The sequence below is a fragment of the Populus nigra genome, chromosome 3 (assembly GCF_951802175.1).
Source record: "Populus nigra chromosome 3, ddPopNigr1.1, whole genome shotgun sequence".
NCBI classification, from domain to species: Eukaryota; Viridiplantae; Streptophyta; class Magnoliopsida; order Malpighiales; family Salicaceae; genus Populus; species Populus nigra.
In genome coordinates, this window is record NC_084854.1 from 1,935,471 (window position 1) to 1,958,789 (window position 23,319).

The 23,319-nt window shown below is 30.5% G+C and overlaps 3 protein-coding genes across 6 annotated transcripts; 2 read left to right on the plus strand and 1 right to left on the minus strand.

Annotated features, from left to right (window-relative positions):
* Positions 1 to 108: 108 nt before the first annotated feature.
* LOC133688828 (vesicle-associated membrane protein 711-like) lies at positions 109 to 2,722 on the minus strand. Its single transcript, XM_062108444.1, has 4 exons — positions 2,376 to 2,722; positions 1,239 to 1,429; positions 674 to 837; positions 109 to 532 (listed from the first exon to the last, which is right to left on the minus strand). The coding sequence occupies exons 1-4, from the start codon at positions 2,590 to 2,592 to the stop codon at positions 442 to 444; spliced, it is 663 nt and encodes a 220-aa protein (XP_061964428.1). The 5' UTR covers positions 2,593 to 2,722; the 3' UTR covers positions 109 to 441.
* A 4,671-nt stretch (positions 2,723 to 7,393) lies between these two features.
* Positions 7,394 to 8,162, plus strand: LOC133688886 (14 kDa proline-rich protein DC2.15-like). The gene has a single exon (XM_062108525.1). It carries the CDS (start codon positions 7,468 to 7,470, stop codon positions 7,861 to 7,863), a length of 396 nt encoding a protein of 131 aa, XP_061964509.1. The 5' UTR covers positions 7,394 to 7,467; the 3' UTR covers positions 7,864 to 8,162.
* An 8,427-nt stretch (positions 8,163 to 16,589) lies between these two features.
* Positions 16,590 to 22,855, plus strand: LOC133689326 (PX domain-containing protein EREL1-like). Of its 4 annotated transcripts, XM_062109143.1 has the most exons (11): positions 16,596 to 16,729; positions 16,971 to 17,140; positions 18,084 to 18,194; positions 18,696 to 18,794; positions 18,985 to 19,071; positions 19,551 to 19,659; positions 19,817 to 20,625; positions 20,857 to 21,021; positions 21,171 to 21,413; positions 21,866 to 22,075; positions 22,355 to 22,855. In XM_062109143.1, the coding sequence occupies exons 2-11, from the start codon at positions 17,045 to 17,047 to the stop codon at positions 22,574 to 22,576; spliced, it is 2,151 nt and encodes a 716-aa protein (XP_061965127.1). In that variant the 5' UTR covers positions 16,596 to 16,729; positions 16,971 to 17,044; the 3' UTR covers positions 22,577 to 22,855. The 4 variants fall into 4 exon arrangements, with proteins under 4 accessions (XP_061965126.1, XP_061965127.1, XP_061965129.1 ...); XM_062109142.1 differs by having other exon boundaries at positions 16,590 to 17,140; XM_062109145.1 differs by lacking the exons at positions 16,596 to 16,729; positions 16,971 to 17,140 and having other exon boundaries at positions 18,704 to 18,794.
* Positions 22,856 to 23,319: the final 464 nt, after the last annotated feature.

Sequence of the window (23,319 nt, forward strand, 5' to 3'; positions counted from 1 at the left end):
CTTCCCGTCGATAATACTGAAAGCAGCACACACATGAAGGGCTTTTTTTGACATAGGAAACAAGAGACATGTATAGTTATACCTTAGCTGAAAAGATTCACAAAAATATTGGTACTCAAATAACTATTATATCAATCACATGCTTCAATAAACATACAGCCTGCATCACTTTGTTTCCACAAGGGCAGTCTGTTAACAAGAAGTGCGAGCACAGGCCCGGATAATTCAAGTATTTCACATTGCCTGAAAGAAGAAATTTAATACAACTCCGAGGAGAGAAATTTCAAACAGAAAAACCGAGAAAAATAAATTAATTAATAAAAAAATGCAAGCACAAAGCACACCAGATCTCACTCAAAAGTTGCTCTTTACTGAGAAAAATAAATTAATTAATAAAAAAATGCAAGCACAAAGCACACCAGATCGCTCAAAAGTTGCTCTTTACTTTCGGCATGTAGGCAGTGTAACTCCATGGCATACAACGGCCAGCACAACGTAGATAATCACTAGAAGTAGTAAAATTAAAGCAACCCTGCGAGACACAAAAAAAATTAGTCGGTGAGCAAGAAATTCAAGTATCTCTGGTTTCAAGTGGGTAAATGCTGAAAGAAACTCTTGAAATACATTCATGCATGTAGTTAGACATCAACAACAATTCATTTGGAGAACATACGTGAGCTTGACATTTCTCCACCATACTGCGCTGCTGAAACGACGAGCTTGCTTTCTGAAACGTAAGGTGTTTCCTTGCATGTTGGCGGTTTTATCTACCAGCAATTCCAAGCGATCACCTCTCTCCAAAACTTTGTCAATGTTCTCAATCATAACATTTCGCACCTATTACAAAACAATTGCAAATTTTGAAATTACAAGTTTGTTTAAAATGAAAAACTCAGACAGGATCCTTCAACTGGAAATTTATAGAATAATTATTAAGTGTTAAGAGTAAGTTTCCATTCTAACTAAGATGATAATAATTGTGTATATCCTTCATATACCATTAATTTCATTATTCAGTACCCAAGTAGGACTCGAGACCACGGAAAAGTCATTCAACCTGACAACACAGTTTGACAGAGCGACTGGACAGCAGAATGTCGAGACCACATTTTAAAGCACAAAATCTAAAATAAAACATTATTCCAGACATCTATCATGAATTGGTAAATAATTAAAAACCATCCTCAAAATTCATAAATCGATCCAAGAGACAGCAATCATGATTCAATCAAGCTCACCTGGCTCATTTCACCTTTCAGTCTATTTATCCTATCTGCATTCGGATCATTAGTGTAGTACTGCATTTGTTGGCTCAAAACTCTTGAGAACTCATCATTCATGGCATAAGCTTGAGCTGTAATAACTGCACGTCCATAAGTCCTGGCAAATCTCTGATGAATGTCCTCAAGAAATGCAAACGGAATTCTTCCTGGACATAAAATCAACATTATCATAACTTTTTCCCATACAATTTACTTCTTATATTCATCCCAAGAATCCAACAATCTAGAGGTGCTAGACCCACTTTAAAATCAAAGGCGAAGCATTCAATTTTATATGTCAAGTAAATAAAGTTATGAACTTTTAAATAAATTCACTCATTCTCCAAACAGGTATAGCTTGACTACTAAGAAAAGCATTAACACAGCTCCCTAAAACATCAAAACGCAGTAATTGTGACAGTGAATGACTTGCCTTCAGCTAAAATATCAGAACTTTCCCGCACGCAATACATTTCCGATCCTCACCTAATCCATCATAAACCTATACCCACCACAAAAATCAAATGTCTAATATTCAAATAATCTGTAGACTTGATAAGTTGCAAATTTTTAATGATTTCACACATCGTAGCTTGCATCCTAAAATCCAGCGATTAATTCCTAGAATAGTTCTGAACCGACCCAGCCTGACGGGTCAATCCGCTGACCCAGGGCTGGAAAAACCCGGATTTTTTCAAGCCAAGTTGTTTCATTTTTATTTTTATTTTTTTAAAGTCTGGGTTGACCTGGCCGACCAGCAACATGGGCCTTGGCCGAGTCGAACTCTAGGTCGGGTTTACTAAATATGATTCCTAGTCTTCGCCTAGACGAGGAGATAAACTTAATTTCAGTTGCCCACAAACAAGTTTGATAATACCACTAAACAAAGCTATGAAATTTCTAACAAATTCAACTAATTCTCCAACATGCGTAGTAGCTCGAGTCCAAAAATCCCATGTTTCTTTAATTGTCATCCATCCAAGGCAATATATAACATAATCACAACGAAGAAATCGTAACTGAGATCCTAAAATCCGTAATTAACAAAAATTAAATTAATTTATGCGAAATTAAGTGGGAAAAAAAAAACAAGGGGATTGAAAAAAATCTTACTGCCGGCGGTTTCATCGGCCATGCAAAGAACGGCGAGGCCATCGGTGCGTTTAACATGAAAAATATAACGATCTTGAGAGTAAGAGACATTGCTATCATCATTGCCAGGTATCTTATCCAGTATTTGCCTAGCAATCGCGCTTGCGTTCGTTGCTGTAGAGCTGAACTCCGCTAGCACCACCGATCCCCTTGCCACTAGCGCGTACAGGATCGCCATTGGGATCTAAACGGAAGCGATGAGCCTGCTTGCTGTAAAAAACAGGAGAAACCGAGGGAAGGGGAAGGGAATTGAGTGGGATAATATTATTAATTAATTATTAATTATTAATTGAGTGAGATCGGATTGCATTTTAATCAGTGTCTCGAAATATATTCGATTAAAAGAATATAGAATATAAAAATAAATTTATTTCTATAATAATTTTTATTTTAAAAAATATATAAATATCTTTGTCTATGATAATGGAAGATTACTATAATGTTACGTCAATTCCATTTATTTATTTTTCCATAACGTTCATAAATGACTAAATTTTACATGAATAATGCAAGATAATGGAACACTGCAACAAATTCTTATACTCAGCAAATTTCAGGTTTGGTTTGTGTGAAGGTGGTTAGGGCATGTGAAAATCATAGAGCCTTCTTGTAATACTTTAATTTAAAAAATAAAATTAATATACATAAATAAAATCATGGTAATTTTCAAGAATATATTTTAGAGGTTCTCCTCGGATTTTTTTACAATTTTTTTGTTATTTTATTAATATAAATAATATAGTTTTTTATATACAAACTCTTTTTAAGCAATGTAAGAGATTATAATTATTTTTTATATTTTCATATATAGTTAACATCATAAATTTAATTTTTTTGTAAATATTTAAATAAATTATTAAAAAATAGTTTTCAACAGATACCAATATAAAAAAATAATTCATATTTTCAGAATCATCTCTCAAATTCACTTCCCGACAAACTATTTTAATGCATCACACGCCATTTTTCCTAGAAAATAAAAGGGACAAGAAAGTTGTAGTGTTCTCTCATGAACTGGACCCACTTGACAAACATTTCTTCTGAACAGAACCATCCCTTGACCTAAATAGGTAACTATTGGGTCAGAGGAACAAGCCAGGACTCATCTGGCTAGGCAACACTATCGAGCTTCGGTTCTGTCAAGTGGAATCAGCTGTCCCAGTAAAGCAGTTGTAATTTTATATATATATATATATATAAATTTTTTTAATATGTATAATCAAATCAACTTGTATATAACTCGACGAATTTTACGAATCATGAAATTATATAATTATAGATACTTGTACTGTTTGGTTGGTGGTTCCATTATTATTATTTTAGGTTAAAATTTAAAAATTTTTTTATTTGTTAGGACTGTTTTTTTATAATGATATAAAAAATAATATTTAAAAAATAATATCATATTGGAAAACTATTATTATCATATTTTTAAATATTTATTTAAATTCAGTCTAACCAGCTTAATTAATTTTAATGATGTTTTTTAAAATAAAACAACATGCTTCAATTATTTTTTATTTTTATTTAAAAATATCATTTCATTAAAAAACAATAAATACAACGTTATTTTATGATTGGTTTAGATTAATTGGATTTGGTACAGAAATAATTATTTCTGAAGGAGTAACAAAAAAAAAAAGAAATTAAAAGTCCAGAAATCTTCAATATATAGGAAAATCCTCCTGTTTCTACTCGAAATTACAGGCAATCCATCATTTTCTAAGCAAGTCTCTTCCCAGGATTGAAAACAAGGGAAATAGCAATTTCCCATTAATGAAAAACGATAAAAATTGAAATCTCTTAGTTCACATCAAAGATAAATGAAGCTTCCTGCATCAGACACAAGCCATGTCACAGCCATTTTACATTTATGGCTATACCATGATCACCACCAGACAAATATGCATAGACAGTGTCTGTGTATACACAATTAATAAGATGCTGACATCTCAGGTTTTTTATTATTTTATAACTGCTTATTTATTTTATTTATTGTTTTTTTTAATGCTCATTTAATGTCTTGTTAATGATGTGGGGATTTCTTTTTATTACTCTGGTTATCTCAGTGAAGTAACACTTTACTTTTATATTTTTTAAAATTACATTTTATATAATAGATACTGGGCTAACACTAAATTTTAATTTTTTTTTAAATAAAATATTTATAACTTGATTTTATTTACCTTCTCTTTTTTCCCTTTCCTTTTCTTTTTTTTTTCTCTCCTCCCTCTGCTTTCTCCTCTCACATTTGCCTTTCCTTTCATCTCTTCAAAACATCTCCCCTTCTTTCCTCTAGTCTTTCTATCTTAATTTAGGTCCATTTCTCCTTAATTAGTATTTTAAAAAAGAATTAATTTTTTTTTATTTCAAATTATTATTTTTCTAGTGTTTTTAAAATATTTTAATGTGCTAATGTAGAAAAACAAATTTAAAAAAAACTTTATTTTGATGCATTTTCAAACAAAAAACACTTTAAAAAGCAACCGTTACCATACTCCAAAATATCTTTGAATGGATTTCGTCCCAGGGTTGCATGATTTGGTTGACTTGTTATTTGTTGTGTTTGAAAATGTAATAGTGATTGAGGTTTAAAGTGTTTTTCACTTAAAAATATATTAAAATAATATTTTTTTATTTTTTAAAAATTATTTTTAATATCAGAACATCAAAAAAAATTGAAAATATAAAAAATTTAATTTTAAACAAAAAAACTTAAAATTTAAAAGAATATAATCTAAACACACCATTAGAGAGAAGTTTCAAACTATCATACTGATGAAATGATATTCATATATATGATTATATTTTGAGATAATTTTGATATTTTTATTGGATTTTTTTTATTTTATTGCTTCAACATAACTTAAAAAATATTCTGCATGGAAGTTTAATAAGGTTTTAGATGACGATGATAAATTAAGTGAAAGTTTTCACATGTTAATATTATGGTACTTGTTTTTTAAATTATTTTTCGCTTGAAAATATATTAAAATAATTATTTTTTTATCTTTAATATTGGTACATCAAAATAATAATAAAAAACATTAAAAAATATTAATTTAAAAATAACAATTAGCATTCCAAACACTAGCCAATCCCTGTTTAAATCTTAAAATACTCATAGTAAAGTTAGGAAAATCAAGAAATATAATCATTTGACTTGATTCGTTTTCAATAAACATAAGATGATCATCTTTAGGGTGATTTTTTTGTCAACAAATCCTTCTTTTGCACTTGTATTCTATGAATGACAAGAAGTAACTATATATGTAGAATATATATTGAGAATATAAATAATAGTAATAACGAATTTGCAAAATGCATATGTTAACTAATAAAGTGTGATTACCTTGGAGTCTCTCTTCTTCATACGTGGATTGGTAGCATCATTGGAACTGCTTCATCCCAGTCAAGATCTATAAGAGAATCTACTAAAATTCTACTTCTTAAAACGTGATTCGAGAGACTTGAATTTAGGCATTGTTTGGAGTATGGTTGAACCATATTTTTTTAAAAAATTTATTTTTGAAAAATTGAATTAATATTTTTTATTGTTTTTAGTGCTATATCAATAACAATAAAAATATTATTTTAATATATTATTTTAATAAAAAAAACACCTCAAATATGATCTTGGTGGTCAATCGAGAAGGAATTTCACAACAACTCTCTTATGCTCTGGTTTTTTTAGCCGAGTATGTGCAAATTATCATAAAAACTGAAAGTAACTAGGAGGTCTTTGAGACCGATAAGAGCTCAAAATAACCCTACCATATGTATTTTTATAAAAGTTTGTTTCTTTTTTTGTTTTAAAAATATTTTTTATAATGAAATATTTTTTATTATTTTCTTTACTTCAAGTTAATTTTTTTTAATATTTTAAAATTATTTTAATATATTAATATTTAAAAAAAAACATATACCACCACCAGCTACAGCAAATAAAAAAAAATAAAAATTGCAGGCGCTAGTATATAGACCTTGGTCCCTAACTCATTTGCCAAATCGAAGTCAACCCCTTCTTGAAATGTCTTCCTCTTGGCATTGTGAATGTGTAGTTCCTTTAAATTCAACTGCGAAAAGAACTGATTCTAGAAAATCAGAAAGTCTCCTAGAGTTTTTTTTTTTTAATCTGGAATGTCCGAACCAGCTTACACATATCATAATTAATTTTTAAATTTACTAAATATTTTTTAAACTTAATAAACATATAAAATACTGCAAAACAAACATAAATAATAACATTAGAATCCATGTGAAAATAAAAGAAACAAGTCCTCTTTATCCGATGGGCCACAACATTATTTGCAAATGAAATACCAAGGTTCATTTTACTGAAAGCGAGAGCCCAAGAGCGACGAAATAAGATTCTAAAAGAAGTGGCACGGTAAGACGAACATCAGCATCCAGGACACAGACCTCTGCACAAGCATTTCAATCACCATTGGCCAGTCCGGCAGCAAATTATCCATTTCATGTGACTTAAAACATGTATAGTATACGGCTTCAATTACTGGAAAAACTGGACGAAATACCACGAGACAAAGAGTGACCCACAAAGGATTCATGTTGTCACAATTCACAACCTGGATTCCACTATACAGCACATAACATCGTCTTGTAGGAGTGCAGCTTTCGTATGATGCCTTGAAAGTAATCTAGCTGCAGCCAGGCACAACACTAATGGAGCTTATAATTATCTTCATTGATCCGTGGGGCAATTTGGATTTTGGTCTTCTCTTGACTGTGATTAGAGTAATCAATTACTAATACTAAATCACTGACCGTGATCTTGAAAATGAAGATTTGACCCAGAACAGGGCTAATTAAAAGCTATTACCTTAGGACCAGAGCAGAAGCATACAGCTTCTTTTCCATATGCAAACAAAAAAATGGCAGGTACATTATCAGCCCTTTCTGCTCTCTTCCACTCATATCAATCTCACAATTCCCACCACACAATTATCCTTTAAAAGAGGCAAGTCTCCCCCAGAATCCCACTGAGCACTTGAAATTCAGAGCAGTACAAGCCAGCACTCTAGCTATAGCCATGGCTTCCAAGAAATTCATTGCCACCATTTTGATCTTCTCCCTTCTTTTTCTCTCAACATTTTCCAGTGCTTGCGATCCTTGCCACCCCAAGCCAAAGCCAAAGCCAAAGCCAAAGCCAAAGCCTTCCCCCCCACCAGCACCAACTTGTCCTAAAGACACGTTGAAGCTAGGGGTCTGTGCTGACCTCCTTGGACCTGTTAATGTTGTTGCTGGAACTCCACCTTACAGCAAGTGCTGCAGTTTGCTTGAAGGCTTGGCTGACATGGAAGTTGCCTTGTGTCTTTGCACTGCTATTAAAGCTAATGTGCTTGGAACCAACTTGAACGTGCCCGTCGCTCTCAGTGCAATTGTTAGTGCATGTGGCAAATCCATCCCTCCTGGTTTCCAATGCTGATGAAGGATGTTTCTGGCACTGGCCCGTATTATTGTTTCTGTTTTGTGCAGCAGCTTGTAAGAGCGGCATGTTGCTTGATGTATGATCTTCTAGCTGGGTTTAAGATCTTAAGGGTTTCTCGTGCATTCCAAAAATGTCTTAGAGGAAGGGCAGGGCTACATTATCTGTGATTTGTTCAAAAAACTAGGCAAGCCCGTTTGCCCAGGCCTCGTGTACTTTTCTCATGTTTGTTGTAACTCCATCAATTTCTTCTGTATTATCTTGAATTAATTAGCCAGTTGGGTTTGGGTGTGCTTTAACTAGACTCCTTCTTCTTCTTCTTCTTTTAATTTTAATTTAATTTAATTTTAATTTTTTTATTTTTATAGAGGAGGCGATGCTTTTACTCTAACCATAATTTTAAAATCTATTTGATTATGAAAAGTATTTATGGAGTTCAAGAACTCAAATTTTGTGTAAAAGACTTGGATTTAGAAATACATTAAATATATAACTTTAAAATTAAAATTGTTTTTTTTTTCCAAACCGCAGCAGCTAGCAGAAGCTATCTAATAATAATAGTTAGGCAGAAATATATATTACTAATATAAAATCTTTATTACATGGAATTAGATATTCTCATTGATGAAAAAGTAAATTACTGGCAGCACAAATTTAATTGGCATGGTAAAAACAAATAATTCACTTATTGCAATACGGCATCTGAGATCTAAATGGAGAAATACCCCTGGACCTGGAGGCTAGATAGCTGCCTACGAAGGCAATATATGGCGTCCTGCTATAAAAAATTATAAATTAAAACCACGTTATTTTGATTTGTCTAGTTAACAAGTTATATAACCTAGGACCAGGTTTAATTGTTATAATCTAAGCATGAAAAACACCTTTGGCGTAGACACATATGAAAGGGCTGTTTGATTTTTACGTAATTTTTTTAAAAAAATTTAATTTTTTTTAAATTAATGTTTTTTTTAGTATTTTTAAATTATTTTAATATGCTGATCTCAAAAATAATATTTTAAAAATAAAAAAATATATTATTTTAATATTTTGTTCAGCAAAAAAAATATTAAAGTGTTTTTAAATTATTTTAATATGCTGATGTTAAAAATAATATTTTAAAAATAAAAAAATATATTATTTTAATATATTTTTAATTAAAAATATATTAAAAAAAATTCTATCATATTTCTAAACACTCGTAAAATTATTCCCAAAATATGTATCATGCTTCTAGATGCTTCGCAATTAAAATCTAAAAGCAACTTCAGGGTGTGTTAAATGAAAAAGTTAGAATAACAATAAAAAAAAATTAACTTTTTCTAAAGAAAATGCTATTAAAATATTTTTCTTTTTAAAAAAATATTATTTCTACATCTCTCAAAAAAATCAAAACAAATAAAATAGAACTATAAAAAAATAAATCAATTAAATATAATAATGTAAAAAAAACATCAAACACATTAAAAAAATATACAAATCATTTGTTTTTTTTCACTTTTAACTTTTCAAATATATAAATAATTTATTTTTTCCATTTTTGACTTTTCAAATAACTTTTTCACGTTGAAATATACATAATTAAAAAAAAACATATTTATACTATACAATTTATCTCTTTGAAATTAACATCTCAGATGGTCCCGTGGTACTCCAGCACATGAATATTACCGCACCAACACCGGACTTATCGGCATGGAACTTTAAAATCCTTTTGACAGGAAGCCATAATTAGCGTGCAAAACGAGGCAGAAGATTTATTACCAAGGCAGTCCAATCTACCTTATGTACTAATTTTGTATTCCGAGCCAAAACAGTTACTCCACAGTTTATATCTTGTTTTTCTTTTTAATTTTAAAAAAAATTTAAGATGTTTTTTATTTTAAATTAGTTTTTTTTTTATTTTTAGATAATTTTAATGTGATGATGTTAAAAATAAAATTTAAAAAACAATAAAATATTATTTCAATATATTTTTAAATAAAAAATATTTTAAAAAACTACTACAATAATAATAATAATAATAAATATACTCTAAGAAATGAGGCAACCACCTGGTACTGAAGTTGGTTCACCACTTTGACTACAACCTTTACTCTTACCAAAATGGCGTCCCCAATCCATCAAGCAATTCCTCTTTACTAGAGCTAAAACCATTAACCTTTCCATCAGTCTTTCAACAAGCAATAACTTGGTAGCTAGCATGGTGAAAAATTGATGTTCAAATTATCAATGTCGGAACATTTATCATGGGAAAAGGCAACACCTAGAGGAGCCCCGTGGTTCCAATCTGGGATTGGAGAGTAATTGTTTTCATTTTGCTATGAAAAGTCTACTTTAAAACTCTATTTTGTGTATTGGATTAAAATAAATTTTGAGCACGAACAAGAACAAAAAATATTGAGGTTAAAAAAAAAACTATTCGATGTTATTATTTAATTTGGCTTAGCATTTAATTTTAAAATCTTTCGACTCAATTCTTTACCTAATCTGAATTTAAAATTAAATCATATGAAGTTGTTATGACATGATTCGATTGACTTGGCTAGTCCAAAGCCAACCCAAACAACTATTAAAAAAAGTTGAGGATGAAATTAAAAAAAAAATGAGAAAAATTAAAAAAAAACAATCTAATTTGAAAAAAAAAGAGCTTTATTGTTCATATAAATAGTTGGCAAACCCAGTCACAATTGGGCTTGACAATATGCCAAGTTCTAGGCGCGTTGGGTTTGGCGTTGACCAAACTCAAAAGATGATTGAATCTAATACCATTAATTCTATAAATTTTTATATAAAATCATATATGAATTATTTCTCAACAAATAAGTGAAATATAACTCACTATATAACTTAAAATATCACAAAGGTAAAATTATATTTAAGTCCCTCATCTACACAAATGACAAGACTTATGAACTATAAATACACCATGGGATCTTCAGAACAAAAATTCACAATCTTCATTCTCTACTGTATATATATTTTCAGAGCATTTATATCTAGAATATTATTGTATTTTTTCTCTAAAAAAAATACTTATTTAAGTATAAAAAAGTTTCTACTTCAACAAAAAAAGACTTTTTGCAGGTATTAGTCACAAGTCACGCTAGTTTATTAAACACCAAGTATAAACTATCAACCATCTTAACCAGAGAGAATGAATGAGATCTTTAGAAACCAATTAATTAATCGATTATTCAATCTAAAAATATTGTTTCTAGACTACTTGAATTTTTAAGACTTTATTAGCAACCAAAAATAAATGATAGTTTTATGGTTAATCTTTGCTTCTGTGAATTTTACGTAGCAAAATTATGTAAATATTATGTGCCTAATTTGTTTTTTTCTTTCTTTTGTTTAGTTTTTATTATACATATTTAAATGCACTATAATTAACCAATAATATATTTTTTTATTGTATTCATATCATGTAAGGGAAAATCTCTCTTTTTTTTCCTTTTCCTTTAAATTATATTAATAAAAAAATTGCATAATTAAAAATTCACTAAGCTAAATATATGTTATAAAAATAGAAATTCTCAATAAAAAAGCAAAAACAAAATTTCACTAATCCCAAAACAACTCGAGGAGTGATAACTAGTATATGAGCGCATTTGAAAGTGTAGTAGCAGTTGTTTTTTAAAGTGTTTTTTACTTAAAGATATATTAAAATAATATTTTTTTATTTTATAAAAATTATTTTTTATATTAACATATTAAAATATTATAAAAACACTTTTAAAATACAAAATAAATTGAAATAGAATATGTTTCTGGTCAAAATCCTTTTTATATATAAAAGCAGCAGCGTGGCTAAACCTATTTAGAGCGTGTTTGGCAGTGTGGTAGTGGTTACTTTTTAAATAGCTTTTCGTGCCAAAATACATGCCAATGATGTTTTTTTTATTTTTTAAAAATTAATTTTGACATCATTACATCAAAACGATTAAAAAAGTACAAACCACACTTAATTTTAATAAAAAAAATATTTTAAAATTTAATCAAACACGGATTCAACCGCAGAGCCAAACAACATGAAAGATAAAATTTGTATGGCGGACATGAAATTTCTGAGATATTGATCTACTTCCTCTGTAGCTTATTAATTTCTTTGAGCCTTCATGTACCTCCCCGAATAATCCCCCCTGGAAACCAACAACATACATGACCATCTATGACTATATAAACATATATCCTTTTGGTAAAAATGAAGACCAGGTACTTGCTGTACTATATATCATGTCAAGGCGAGCACGGCTTGTAGATATATATGGGTCTCTTGGTGATTTTCCACGGCTTTCTTGAACTGTATATATTATCAATGGCTTTTTACAGACTGGAAGATGGTTTCCATGGAGAAGAATTGTCACAAAAACAGTTCAAGAAAGCCCTGAAAAATTATTTAGAGGATCTAGTTTATGTCTATACAATGGCTGGCAGGAACGGCTCTCCAAAATATATATATTTACAACAAAATTCTCTGAATTCCACTGGATGGAATAATATTGATCCCTTCTCTTTGATGGCTTTCTTATTATCTTAATGTAGGCTCTTTGCCCATGTATCTCTCCATCTCTCTCTTTTCTCACCTGCAGAGGTTCTTCTGATGCTGAGAGGTTGGTTACAGTACAGAGCTTTGACAGACAAGCTCCTTTAATTAAATTATTCATTTACGATTCTTTTCTTTCCTTTCCAGTTTCCTCTCTATAAGTTGCAGATCACGAAAGAGAAGACAGATTGCATCCAGCAAATCATAATTCATGGGGTGCATGCATTTCGCTAGCTGGATTTTTGTTGAATGGTAAAGGAACTAGTGTAGTCTGTGTAGATGTGGGCATCTTTACATTCGAATTAGACTTGCGCACACAAGAGTTTATATATACAATAGAAAAACAATATCTTCAATCTAGATTCTAGATTATGGATCCTTCTTGATTAATATACATGTTTTGCTTGACTTACACATTTTGGACTTTAACTTGTTTGCTCATCCATGAGAATCCTATTTATTTAGCTGGAAAAGGAAGGAGAAGAGCGTTTTCCATTTTATTTTTAATGGATATATTTTTTGACTTCAAGTTCTGTCATGGAGAAACGGAGAAACATATTTTTAAAAAAAAATCATCAAAATATGATATTTGAACACAAATTTCATTTTTCTAATTTTCTTGAAAAAAATGAAGTGATATTCCATTAGGCCAAGTATAAATAAGATAAAAATATAATAAAAAAATATAACCCTGTAGAGGATCTCCAAGGATCCAATTGTTTTTGTCAAAAGAATTTATAAATAGCTCAAAATCAACTAACCAGTCTCCTGCTACGTACATTCACATATCAGAAAGCATGCTGCACCTGAAGATCAATAGATATGCAGAAAGCAAATTAAGAGCTCATTACCTTTTCCACGCTTAATTAATCAATAGATTTGACTCATATGTTTAAATGCAGAAAGCAGCTTCCTATGAAGCAAATCCATTGTCCATGGCATTCATCATCTTCGCAGGCAACAAGTTCCAGTACGTATATGATTTTATCTTAGACGTTTGGAATTAATTTCTTCAGAAGAGCAGCTTTGCATATGATCACATAAAGGATGCAGTGAAGTTATAATTAATATAAACCTAACATGTATGTATATAGAACTTATAACATGTACTTTTTTTTTTTTTTTTAGATTCGAGGAAACCCCACCCTCTGAAAAGCGCACTTTGTGGGCCCAGATGAGTGAATAAAACCCCGGCTGTCCCAGGCTCTTATAACATATACTACATACGGTAGTTATGCATATATATATGATAAAAACTCTATTAGGGTTTTGGCATATTTGGGAATGTGTTCTCAATTTGGTTAATTTTATACTTGAATTATCATGATTTATGTAGATATTATTCCTTCGTTTGATTTGAATGTTATTATTGACCAAAACTCCTTTAAAAAATCAATTTTTGATATCTTGACTTGAAACTCATATCATATATATACTAGTAAAAATTCAATCTACTATTAAAAATAAATTTTAAATTTTTTAGGTCTAGAAGCATTTTTTTTTAATGTTTCTTGAACATTAAATATAAAAAATTAAAAAATAATTTATAATGATTTGAAATTTTGTTGGGGGGTTTTAGAAAAATCATATAAAATTTATCTTCTTAGTCTTAGCAAGATTTTCAAAAATATTATTTAAAAAAAAATTCAAGCTTATTTTTGTATTTTTCTAATTTATTGAATCTTTATTGTCTAGAATATATTAAAAAAATACTTCCCAATTTCAATTCAAAGTGGATTGAATTTTCATTAGCATCTATGAAAATATTAATTTAAAAATACCAAAATATGAAAAATTTAAAGGGGGATTTTTTATCATACCAATGGTAATTCAAGAAAAATATTGATCAAATTAATAGTATATATAGTCCTCAATTTACCACAAACTCAATAGTTTAAGGGAAAAAAATATACCGTTAAACCAATAAAAAATAGTTACGAATCCCGGAAAGCTTATTGTTTGTCGTTTTTTTATCAGCAATATTCTATGTATGCTGGATCATTGATACAAGTCTGAGATTAAAAGGGAACTTGAAATTAAACCTTCTTGTGATTTGTAAAAACGATATCAATGTTTAATGCGCCGAAAAATATTTAATTAACTAGTTAGGGTAACCTTGAAAAGATCTCTTTCCATAATTAACTCTTGTGGTTTCTCAATACATATAATGCAAGTGAAATTAACTATACTTCCAGCATGAAAATTTATTAATTCATGGATATATTATTTAAATTTGGGATCAAATAAATATATTATTTAATCAAGATTGTTAATTTATCAAGTATTAATTTATAGAGGTTATATTAATCCTTTGGCTCAACATTACCAAACATCCGGTGTTGTGTTCTTTGAAATGCACCTATGATGATTAATCATGGCAATATTAAACATTCAGCATTGCAATTGAAATTTAAAAGAGATTGAAGTTTATATTCTCATATATATATATATATATATATATATATATATATATATATATATATATCAAACATACACATGAGAATTACAATTATAAAAGATTGACCAATAATAGACTATTTTAGGCTCGAGAATAGTGATATGAAATTCTTGCGTAAAGAAAAGAAAACTATAAATTAGCCCCGTCCAAAAAAATAAAATAAAATGAAAAGGGTAACAGTTTTCTTTTCAATTAAAAAATTGTTAAACTTAATAATTAATTTGAAAACTCGTATTAAAATTGATTTTGAATAAGATATCAACATGATAAAATTAGATGAATTGATAAATTCTATCGTACTAAAAAAAAAATTATTAACTATGTTGGATTCAGTGATCTAATAAGGTTTTTTTTATGCTTGGATCAATAAAAGAGTTTATAATAACAATGTTCGATCCAATGATCTAATAATACAAATTTTTCTGGTAAAATAATATAATTTATTTTTGTTATAATTTTAAAACACGACACATGAAAAAGTTATAATAAAAAAATATAATATTAAATAAATGTTGCATTTTAAATATCAAACTATTAATAAAAAGAATTTAAATTTAATAACATATTGTGATTTAAAATTAAAGCATGATAAATTATCACGCTTCAAAATCTTAACATCGTATAATATCATAGTTAGAAGCTAAAATTATATTATTTTATTATCATTTTCAAACTATGTTTTTCCTTGATTGTTATTATTTTTATTTTTTATATTAAGTAAAAAAATTAATTTTCTAACTTATTTTTATATTTATTTTTTCTAGACATTATAATATAATGTTTGACTTTGTAACAACAATTATTTTTTAAAATGTTAAAAATATATTATAATATTTTTTTATTTTTTAAAATTTAATTTTAATATTGACATACTAAAACGATAAAAAAACTTAAAAAATAAATTTAAAATAAATTTTATTATATAAAAATTACTATATCACCACTAAAAAGAAAGATTTTATTAACTATATTCGATTCAGTGATCTAATAAGGGTTTTTATAATTTTTATACTTGGATCAATAAAAGAGTTTATAATAACAATGTTCGATCTAATGATCTAATAATGCAAATTTTTCTGGTGAAATAATATAATTTATTTTTGTTATAGTTTTAAAACACGATACATGAAGAAGTTATAATAAAAAAATATAATATTAAATAAATGTTGCATTTTAAATATTAAATTATTAATAAAAAGAATTTAAATTTAATAACATATTATGATTTAAAATTAAAGCATGATAAATTATCACGCTTCAAAATCTTAACATAATATAATATCATAGTTAGAAGCTAAAATTATATTTTTTATTATCATTTTTAAACTATGTTTTTCCTTGATTATTATTATTTTTATTTTTTATATTAAGTAAAAAAATTAATTTTCTAACTCATTTTTATATTTATTTTTTCTAGATGTTATAATATAATGTTTGACTTTGTAGCAGTAATTACTTTTTAAGATGTTAAAAAAATATATATTATAATATTTTTTTATTTTTTAAAATTTAATTTTGATATTAATATTATAAAACGATAAAAAAAACTTAAAAAATAAATTTAAAATAAATTTTATTATATAAAAATTACAATATCACCACCAAAACAAATATTTATTTGCCATTATAATTAATCAGCTGTATTTCTATTTTTAGATTTTTTTAACTTCAAATTAGTGTTTAAATATTTTGATGTGCCTGAAAAAGAGACACGAAGAATCTAAATGATACAGCATAGCACCGTACAATTTAGTGAACTCAATACTGACGACTGAGTGTCTTTTCCTTTTCTTTCTCCAGAGAAGAGAGAAGATAAAAGAGACACAACAAACAAAAGAAGAATCGAAGCAGGCAGGCAGGTGTGTATTTCACACGCTACACCACACTCTCTGCTCATTATAGTCACGTTTACCTTGCACCTCAATTATCTCGCGCCGTCTTCGTCGTCTATTTCCAGAAAAAAAATCCGATTCGTGAAATAAAATTGTACGATCACCTTCTGGCGATCTCTCCGGTTCGTGTTTCTCCGATCTCAACCGGAGAGAAACATACTTTTTGAACACTGTAAATTGAAGTTTTTATTGCGTGATTTGTTGATAGAATCAGGGAGATCGTAGTCCATTTCTGCTAATCCCTAGTTTTTAGGGAGGGAAAAAAAATTCTCGAGAGAGAAAATGATGCAGAGGCAGCGGAGTCCACCGAAGCACAGGCACGACGGGACTTCGCCGTTGCCGTTAGGGATGGATTGGAGTCCTCCGCCTCGAAAATGGGTAAAATTGTCAACTACTTCAATTTCTGTATGTTCAATTAGATAATTCGTTTTCATTTGAGTTTAATAATTTCTTTTTTAGTAGACTTGCATGAATTTTATGTTATTTTTTTAATTAAGTATTAGCTCAGGATGGATTGGTTAAGTGGTCGCTGAATTGCGATTTGATCGATTGATCTTGTCAACACCGAGTTCGATTAGGGGGGTAATTAAGGTGCAATTAGAATTAATTTAGCTGTTTTTTGCACATGGAAAATGATGATAAATCATATGGAAGTTAATTTATGCGAAATGGACTGGCATTCTATGTGACATCATGCAGAATCATCTCATTAATTGTATCGTGATTGGAAGAACTCTGCGCATTTGGTATCATTATTGGAACATCTCCGTGCATTTAATTCAGTGCATGATTAATTAGTTGATTTAATTTGGCATGTGTTATATTTTGATCACGTGTATTTAGAATCGCGATCAGAATAACACTGTAGATTTGGTATGGCATTTGAAAGAACTTCATGCATCTATTAAAGCAAATATGATTTCTGGCAATTTATTCGTTTAATTTTGCTGGCCTTTTCATTGTTGGAATCAAGACTCATGCTTCGGCCAGTAGTACAGCATGCATGTGTCAACCAGTCTAGAGATTGTAAATCGAAATGGTTTTTATTAACCACAAATTATGCTTAAATACCTGACGAGAAATATGAAATCTTTAAAGAAATGTTCTTTATGGAGAGAAGGGTAACTATATTTGCATCTCTTATGTAGTTTTTTGTTTTTCACTTTCTTGACTCTGATATATTCATTTCATTTTTTCTCAGGTTTTCTTTCATAATTGCCCTGTCATTTGCTATAACAATGCAATTTAGTAGCTATAATTCTATTTCTGCTAGCAATACAAATTTTCAATACATGGAAGGATAAAAAATGTTCTTTTGCAGAGTGGGCGAGAAACCGTTTGGCCCCATGATCCTAGAACGGGATGGAGTTACTGTGTCACTATACCATCCTGGGCCGTGCTCCCAAAATCAAGAGATTCAGATCCCGTAGTGGTACTCAAATTGCATTACTTTATTTTGTAATGTAAATGTTATTCAGATCCAGTAATGGATTTTTTGTAAAATACTTCAGATTGGTTATTTATTTTTAGGATGTTTCTAACAATATGGACATCTGGTTCCATGGTTTACCTTACTTTAGGGAAAAGCTAGTTGAAGCTTCCAAATTATGCTATTGTAGTGAAAGAGGTTAATAGCATTCCTTGTTTTTCTATTTGCATAATTCATTCCATCAGTGCAAGAATTACTTTATGTTCTTTCTATATCAGTGTGTTATATTCTTCTGGTCAAAATTATCCTCATTAACTTCATTTATCCAATTTTCTTTTTTTGGGAAGTGCATAATATGTAAATATTATTTTTTATTAATTCCTTTGCGAAATGCTCATTTGAGTTTGGATTTGTGTATCTGCATGTTTTGCGCACTCTTCTGTGTATATGGTAATGTCTATGTACCAGTTTCAAACATCTTATGCTAATGTTCTTAAGGGACAGTTTTACAGGGTTCAGGTGGGTGTACAATCACCAGAAGGGGCTACAACCATCCGTGGAGTGTTGAAAAGATTTAATGATTTTATGAAGTTATTCACCGATGTAAGTACAAAATTTTTATTGCATTTTATTACATTAATAATTTTACTTTGTTAATTCAGGGTACTTGAATTAGTTAATGCCGTCAGGCATTCTTTATGGGAACTAAGTCTTGTCTGTTGCCTTGAGTGAGTACCTGTAACTGTATAAAACTGTGAATAAATGCTCTTATATTATTTGCTATCTTTTACAGCTTAAGAAGGCATTTCCCAGGAAAAATATCCCACCAGCTCCACCCAAGGGACTTCTGCGTTTGAAAAGCAGGGCACTCCTGGAAGAGGTACAGAAAATGTTTGGACTTTGTTACTGCATCTGTTGTTTTCTTTCTTTAGTGGTGCAGGTGGCATTTTCTTGTATCGGTTTTTCTATTATTTGGGAAACACAAGAAGATTATGTTTTGAATGCCATTTTGTTTTGTGCAATAATTGCTCTTGAATTTTGCTTATTGTTAATGCCACTTCATTCTACAGAGCAAATTGCCATAACTGTTGTGTAGAAATCTAAGCTGATAAAATCTTAACAAAATTGTTTGGAAGAATTTTGTGTTTAAGTTGCTGATTTTGACATTGTAGAAATCAAAAGGTATATAATTTTTTATACTTGCCATTCTTGCAAAGGAAACACTTATTTTGTAAGCTAAAGTTTTCACTATATTGCAACTATACCAAAATCCAGCTTACAAAATAAGCGTTTAATGAGAACTTTATTTTGTTCACATGTAACTGACTAATATTCTTAAAAGACTTATTTTTGTTGCAGAGAAGATACTCTTTGGAGCAATGGATGACAAAACTGCTGTCTGACATTGATTTATCAAGAAGTGTGGCAGTGGCATCCTATTTTGAATTAGAAGCTGCTGCGAGGTCTTGTATGTGTCATTGTTGTGCAAGAAATTTACCTTAAAACATCTTAACTTCTTTTGTAGTTATGGTGAAAGTGTATAATCGACTTGAATCTCAACTCTTTGAGGGTTTTTTCCCCTTAAGAATTTAATCTTGCTTAGCATTTCCCATCAATTTTTTCAGCATTCCAAGATGGAAATCAGCAGTCATCAGAAGCAAGCCCTACCGGTGATGGTTCAACCTCCTCACTTCAGATACCTCCAAATTTAAGCTCTTCTCTTGCTACCAGTTCATCAATTGCATCAGATTATGGCAGTGATACTGCTTATGATACGTCTGATCTTGGAACACCAAAGCTAGCAAGAGATGGCAATTTTGGAATTGGCTTGGGGGATCTAGCACTGGATGAAGATTTGACCGGTCCTATAGAAAAACTTGTGAAGTATGGTATGACGAATATTGACGAGGGACTGTTTATGGGACAGACTATTCTAGAGCAACTAGAAGGTTTTCCTAGGCATACACCACATGGTGGACATATGAACAATGTTATAGGGAAAGAAGATGGGTTTAATGGAAATGCATCTAAAGATTCATTTCTTACTGGAAATGGGATGGAACTTTTCTCTGAGCCAGAGCCTGGTAAGGTATTTGGTCATGTTAGAAAGTTATCTTGTGATAGTGTTGAAAGTGATGGAAGTTCTCTACGAGGAAGTGAAATATCAAACTCTGGGATACCAAATTCATCTGGTGATGGATATCTTGACCTTCCAGGAGTTGCTGAGATTTCGAGTTCTACAGAAATTCTTGGTAACACGGAGCTGCAGTTTTCAGGTGATGCACACATAGTACTTCCTTTGGATCAGCATCATAAAATGAACAGGGTTCTGTTAACGATGCAACGGAGGCTAGTCACAGTTAAAACAGACATGGAAGACCTCGTATCAAGATTGAACCAGGAAATAGCTGTAAAAGATTACCTGACAACAAAGGTATGTCAGTGTTAATTGAATAAGCTTTCCAGATGCCATCTTTTTTCATTGCATGTTTGAACGGATGCAATTTGGACTTCTTGCTTAATTATGCACGACAGTTTTAGGGTATGCAAGAGTATAATAGCTATTAAACTCTCCAAGATCCAACTTTTGGCATGTCTTTTGATGTTTCACTCCTGCACCAGACTCTGTTATTCTTTATATTACTCGCTGATTGGGTCTCATCAGGTCAAGGATCTGGAAGTGGAATTTGAAACTACAAAACACAAAAATAAAGAAACCATGCAGCAAGCTATTTTAATTGAGAGGGAAAGGCTTACCCAAATGCAGTGGGATATGGAGGAATTGAGACGGAAATCATTGGAAATGGAATTGAAATTGAAGTCAAAAGAGGTTACGAATTAGCCATCATTCTGGTTTCGAAGTTTTTTTTTTTTTGTTTTCTTTTATTTCCTTACTTTCTTTGGAAAGCCCCCACGGCAATGGAAAGACGGTCCTTTCAATGACTTAAATTCAAATTATGATTCATGTAACCGTTACAGGGTGAGCAGCGGAGTACAGAATTTCAAATGGCACCTACTGACCATGAAAAAGACATAGCCCTTGAGGAGTTGGATGCTACTAGAAAGCAACTGGAGGAATTGTCCAAGCGATATGAAGAGCTTGAAGCGAAATCGAAAGCAGATTTTAAATTTCTCGCTAAAGAATTTAAATCCCTCAAAAGTTCCCAGACAACATTGAAGCAAGAGCTTAGTCAATCCCTGAAGGAAAAATCTGAAGTTGAGGTAGTATATCATTTCTGTATATCAAGTTTTTTAAACAAATTTTCTTCTTATGGGAAGCTACATCATATAATAACAACTCACTCAACTAGGTTAAGTCCCAAGTCAAATTTCAAACACATCGCTTACTTCTGCCAGTTATCATGTCCCAAGTCAAATTTCAAACACTCTATTTTTTATTGAATTAAAATATTAACTAATTGATTTTGGAAGTATATCTTGCTTTTGTTTATTTCATGGATATGTTTTACTGCATCATCAGTCATCCCAATAGTCTTGCTGTTATGTTTTTTTATTGTTAATCTTGCTGTTATGTCTATTCCTTTCAGTTGCATTCCTGAAATTTTATCATTTAAAAAAAAATCTTTAGACTCAGAATTGATATTTTGCATTTGAACCCAACTACTAGCAGTGATGTATATTCACTGATTCTTTGCTATGCTTTGTTTTTTCAGAAACTTCTTTACGAGGAAAGAGAAATGAAGGAGCATGAGAAAATTACTCGGAAGAAACTGCTAAATGATTGCAGGATCCTGTATGACCAGCTGCAAGAATGCAACGGCAATTTGTCCAGTGAAGATAATTTTATTGTGAACTCTTCTCTGGGAGATGCTTTAGATTTGCTGACCACATCTGATGATCAAATCAGCCATCTACTAGCAGAGGTGCTTTCTATTTCCCGTCTATATCTCATTGCTAAACAAATCTAGTACATATATATATACACGCACACATGTATATTGGCAATCTACTCTGCGTAGGACCGTTGGCTTTAGGTTCTTGTCATTATTTAAAATGATTCCTAGACTGGATCACCTCTACTAAGACTATCAAAGCTGTGTTAACTATTTGGAAGCGCATTTTGAATATAAATTTAGAAGTAGGTTTCATTGATTCCTTTTCTATGACTTACCTTCAACGTTTTCCCCCAAATTATTGGTTAGGCACAACTATTATTTGAAGATGATAAAACCACTGCTCCTAAGAAGGATACAAGAGCAACAGATGATGAATTGAGGGAGATGCTGGCAAATATCTTCACTGATAATGCTAAGTTGAGGAAACAGCTGAACTCTATTATGCGTCATGCTCTTAAAATGGGCAGCATTTGTAGGAGTGGTAATGACGAGGCTCCTTCAAGCAATAATCATGATGTAGAAAGATAAAAGGTATAGTCGAACACTGTTAACATTTTTATTTTTTTAGTAAAAGGCTTCTTTCGAGACCATACTAGCATTACAGGTAATGGACAATCTGTTTTGAACAGTTCCATCTCGCAAAATCAGCAATTAAATTCGTGTGATTTTGTGGTTTCACAAACAGTGGACTCAAAGAAATTTCCTTTTCCAGTGTTGTATCTTTTATATTTTACTGGAATAATGAGAGTTAGTATTATTCAAGGAGCCAAATAAAGAGATTACATGCCTGTTTTATTACTGTTCAAACTTTCCCTAGTATGAGAATCCCTGTATGCACACCCATTGTCTAGATAAATAAGCTGTGCTTTCGATGCAAAAGTTTTGGTCCAAGCTGTAACGTCTCATTTCTCATGATTGAAGTGAATTTCGCTCCAATTTCACTCCAGATTCTAGAGCACGTGGGTTAGGGGGTTTAAACACGGATCTGACAGGCTAGGAAGGTAAAAATTTCCACCAAGAATGGTGACCGAAGCCTGTATCATAGGCTGGGTCAAATGGGTCAAAACCTAGCATTTGATTACTGTCACAGTATAAGGAGATGGAGCCAGCTCAGTTACCATCGTGGGACAGAAAAGATTGGGGACAAAAGATTGAACGGTGAAGACAGAGGAACATGTCTCTCATGTGCTTCTTGTTTTGAAAGTATATGAAATGACAGCACGTTTTTATTCTCAATGTCTTCTTCCATTTCTTTTCTTTTCCAAAAAACA

Excerpts from the sequence above, each read along its gene's own strand:
- LOC133688828 (XM_062108444.1), bottom strand. The coding sequence starts at position 2,592 with ATGGCGATCCTGTACGCGCTAGTGGCAAGGGGATCGGTGGTGCTAGCG. Across the intron at positions 1,430-2,375 it reads GGCCGATGAAACCGCCGGCA|GAAGAATTCCGTTTGCATTT; the intron begins GTAAGATTTTTT and ends TTTTATGTCCAG. Across the intron at positions 838-1,238 it reads TGAAAGGTGAAATGAGCCAG|GTGCGAAATGTTATGATTGA; the intron begins GTGAGCTTGATT and ends GTTTTGTAATAG.
- LOC133688886 (XM_062108525.1), top strand. The coding sequence starts at position 7,468 with ATGGCTTCCAAGAAATTCATTGCCACCATTTTGATCTTCTCCCTTCTT.
- LOC133689326 (XM_062109142.1), top strand. The coding sequence starts at position 17,045 with ATGATGCAGAGGCAGCGGAGTCCACCGAAGCACAGGCACGACGGGACT. Across the intron at positions 18,795-18,984 it reads TTATGAAGTTATTCACCGAT|CTTAAGAAGGCATTTCCCAG; the intron begins GTAAGTACAAAA and ends TATCTTTTACAG. Across the intron at positions 21,414-21,865 it reads AGGAAAAATCTGAAGTTGAG|AAACTTCTTTACGAGGAAAG; the intron begins GTAGTATATCAT and ends TTGTTTTTTCAG.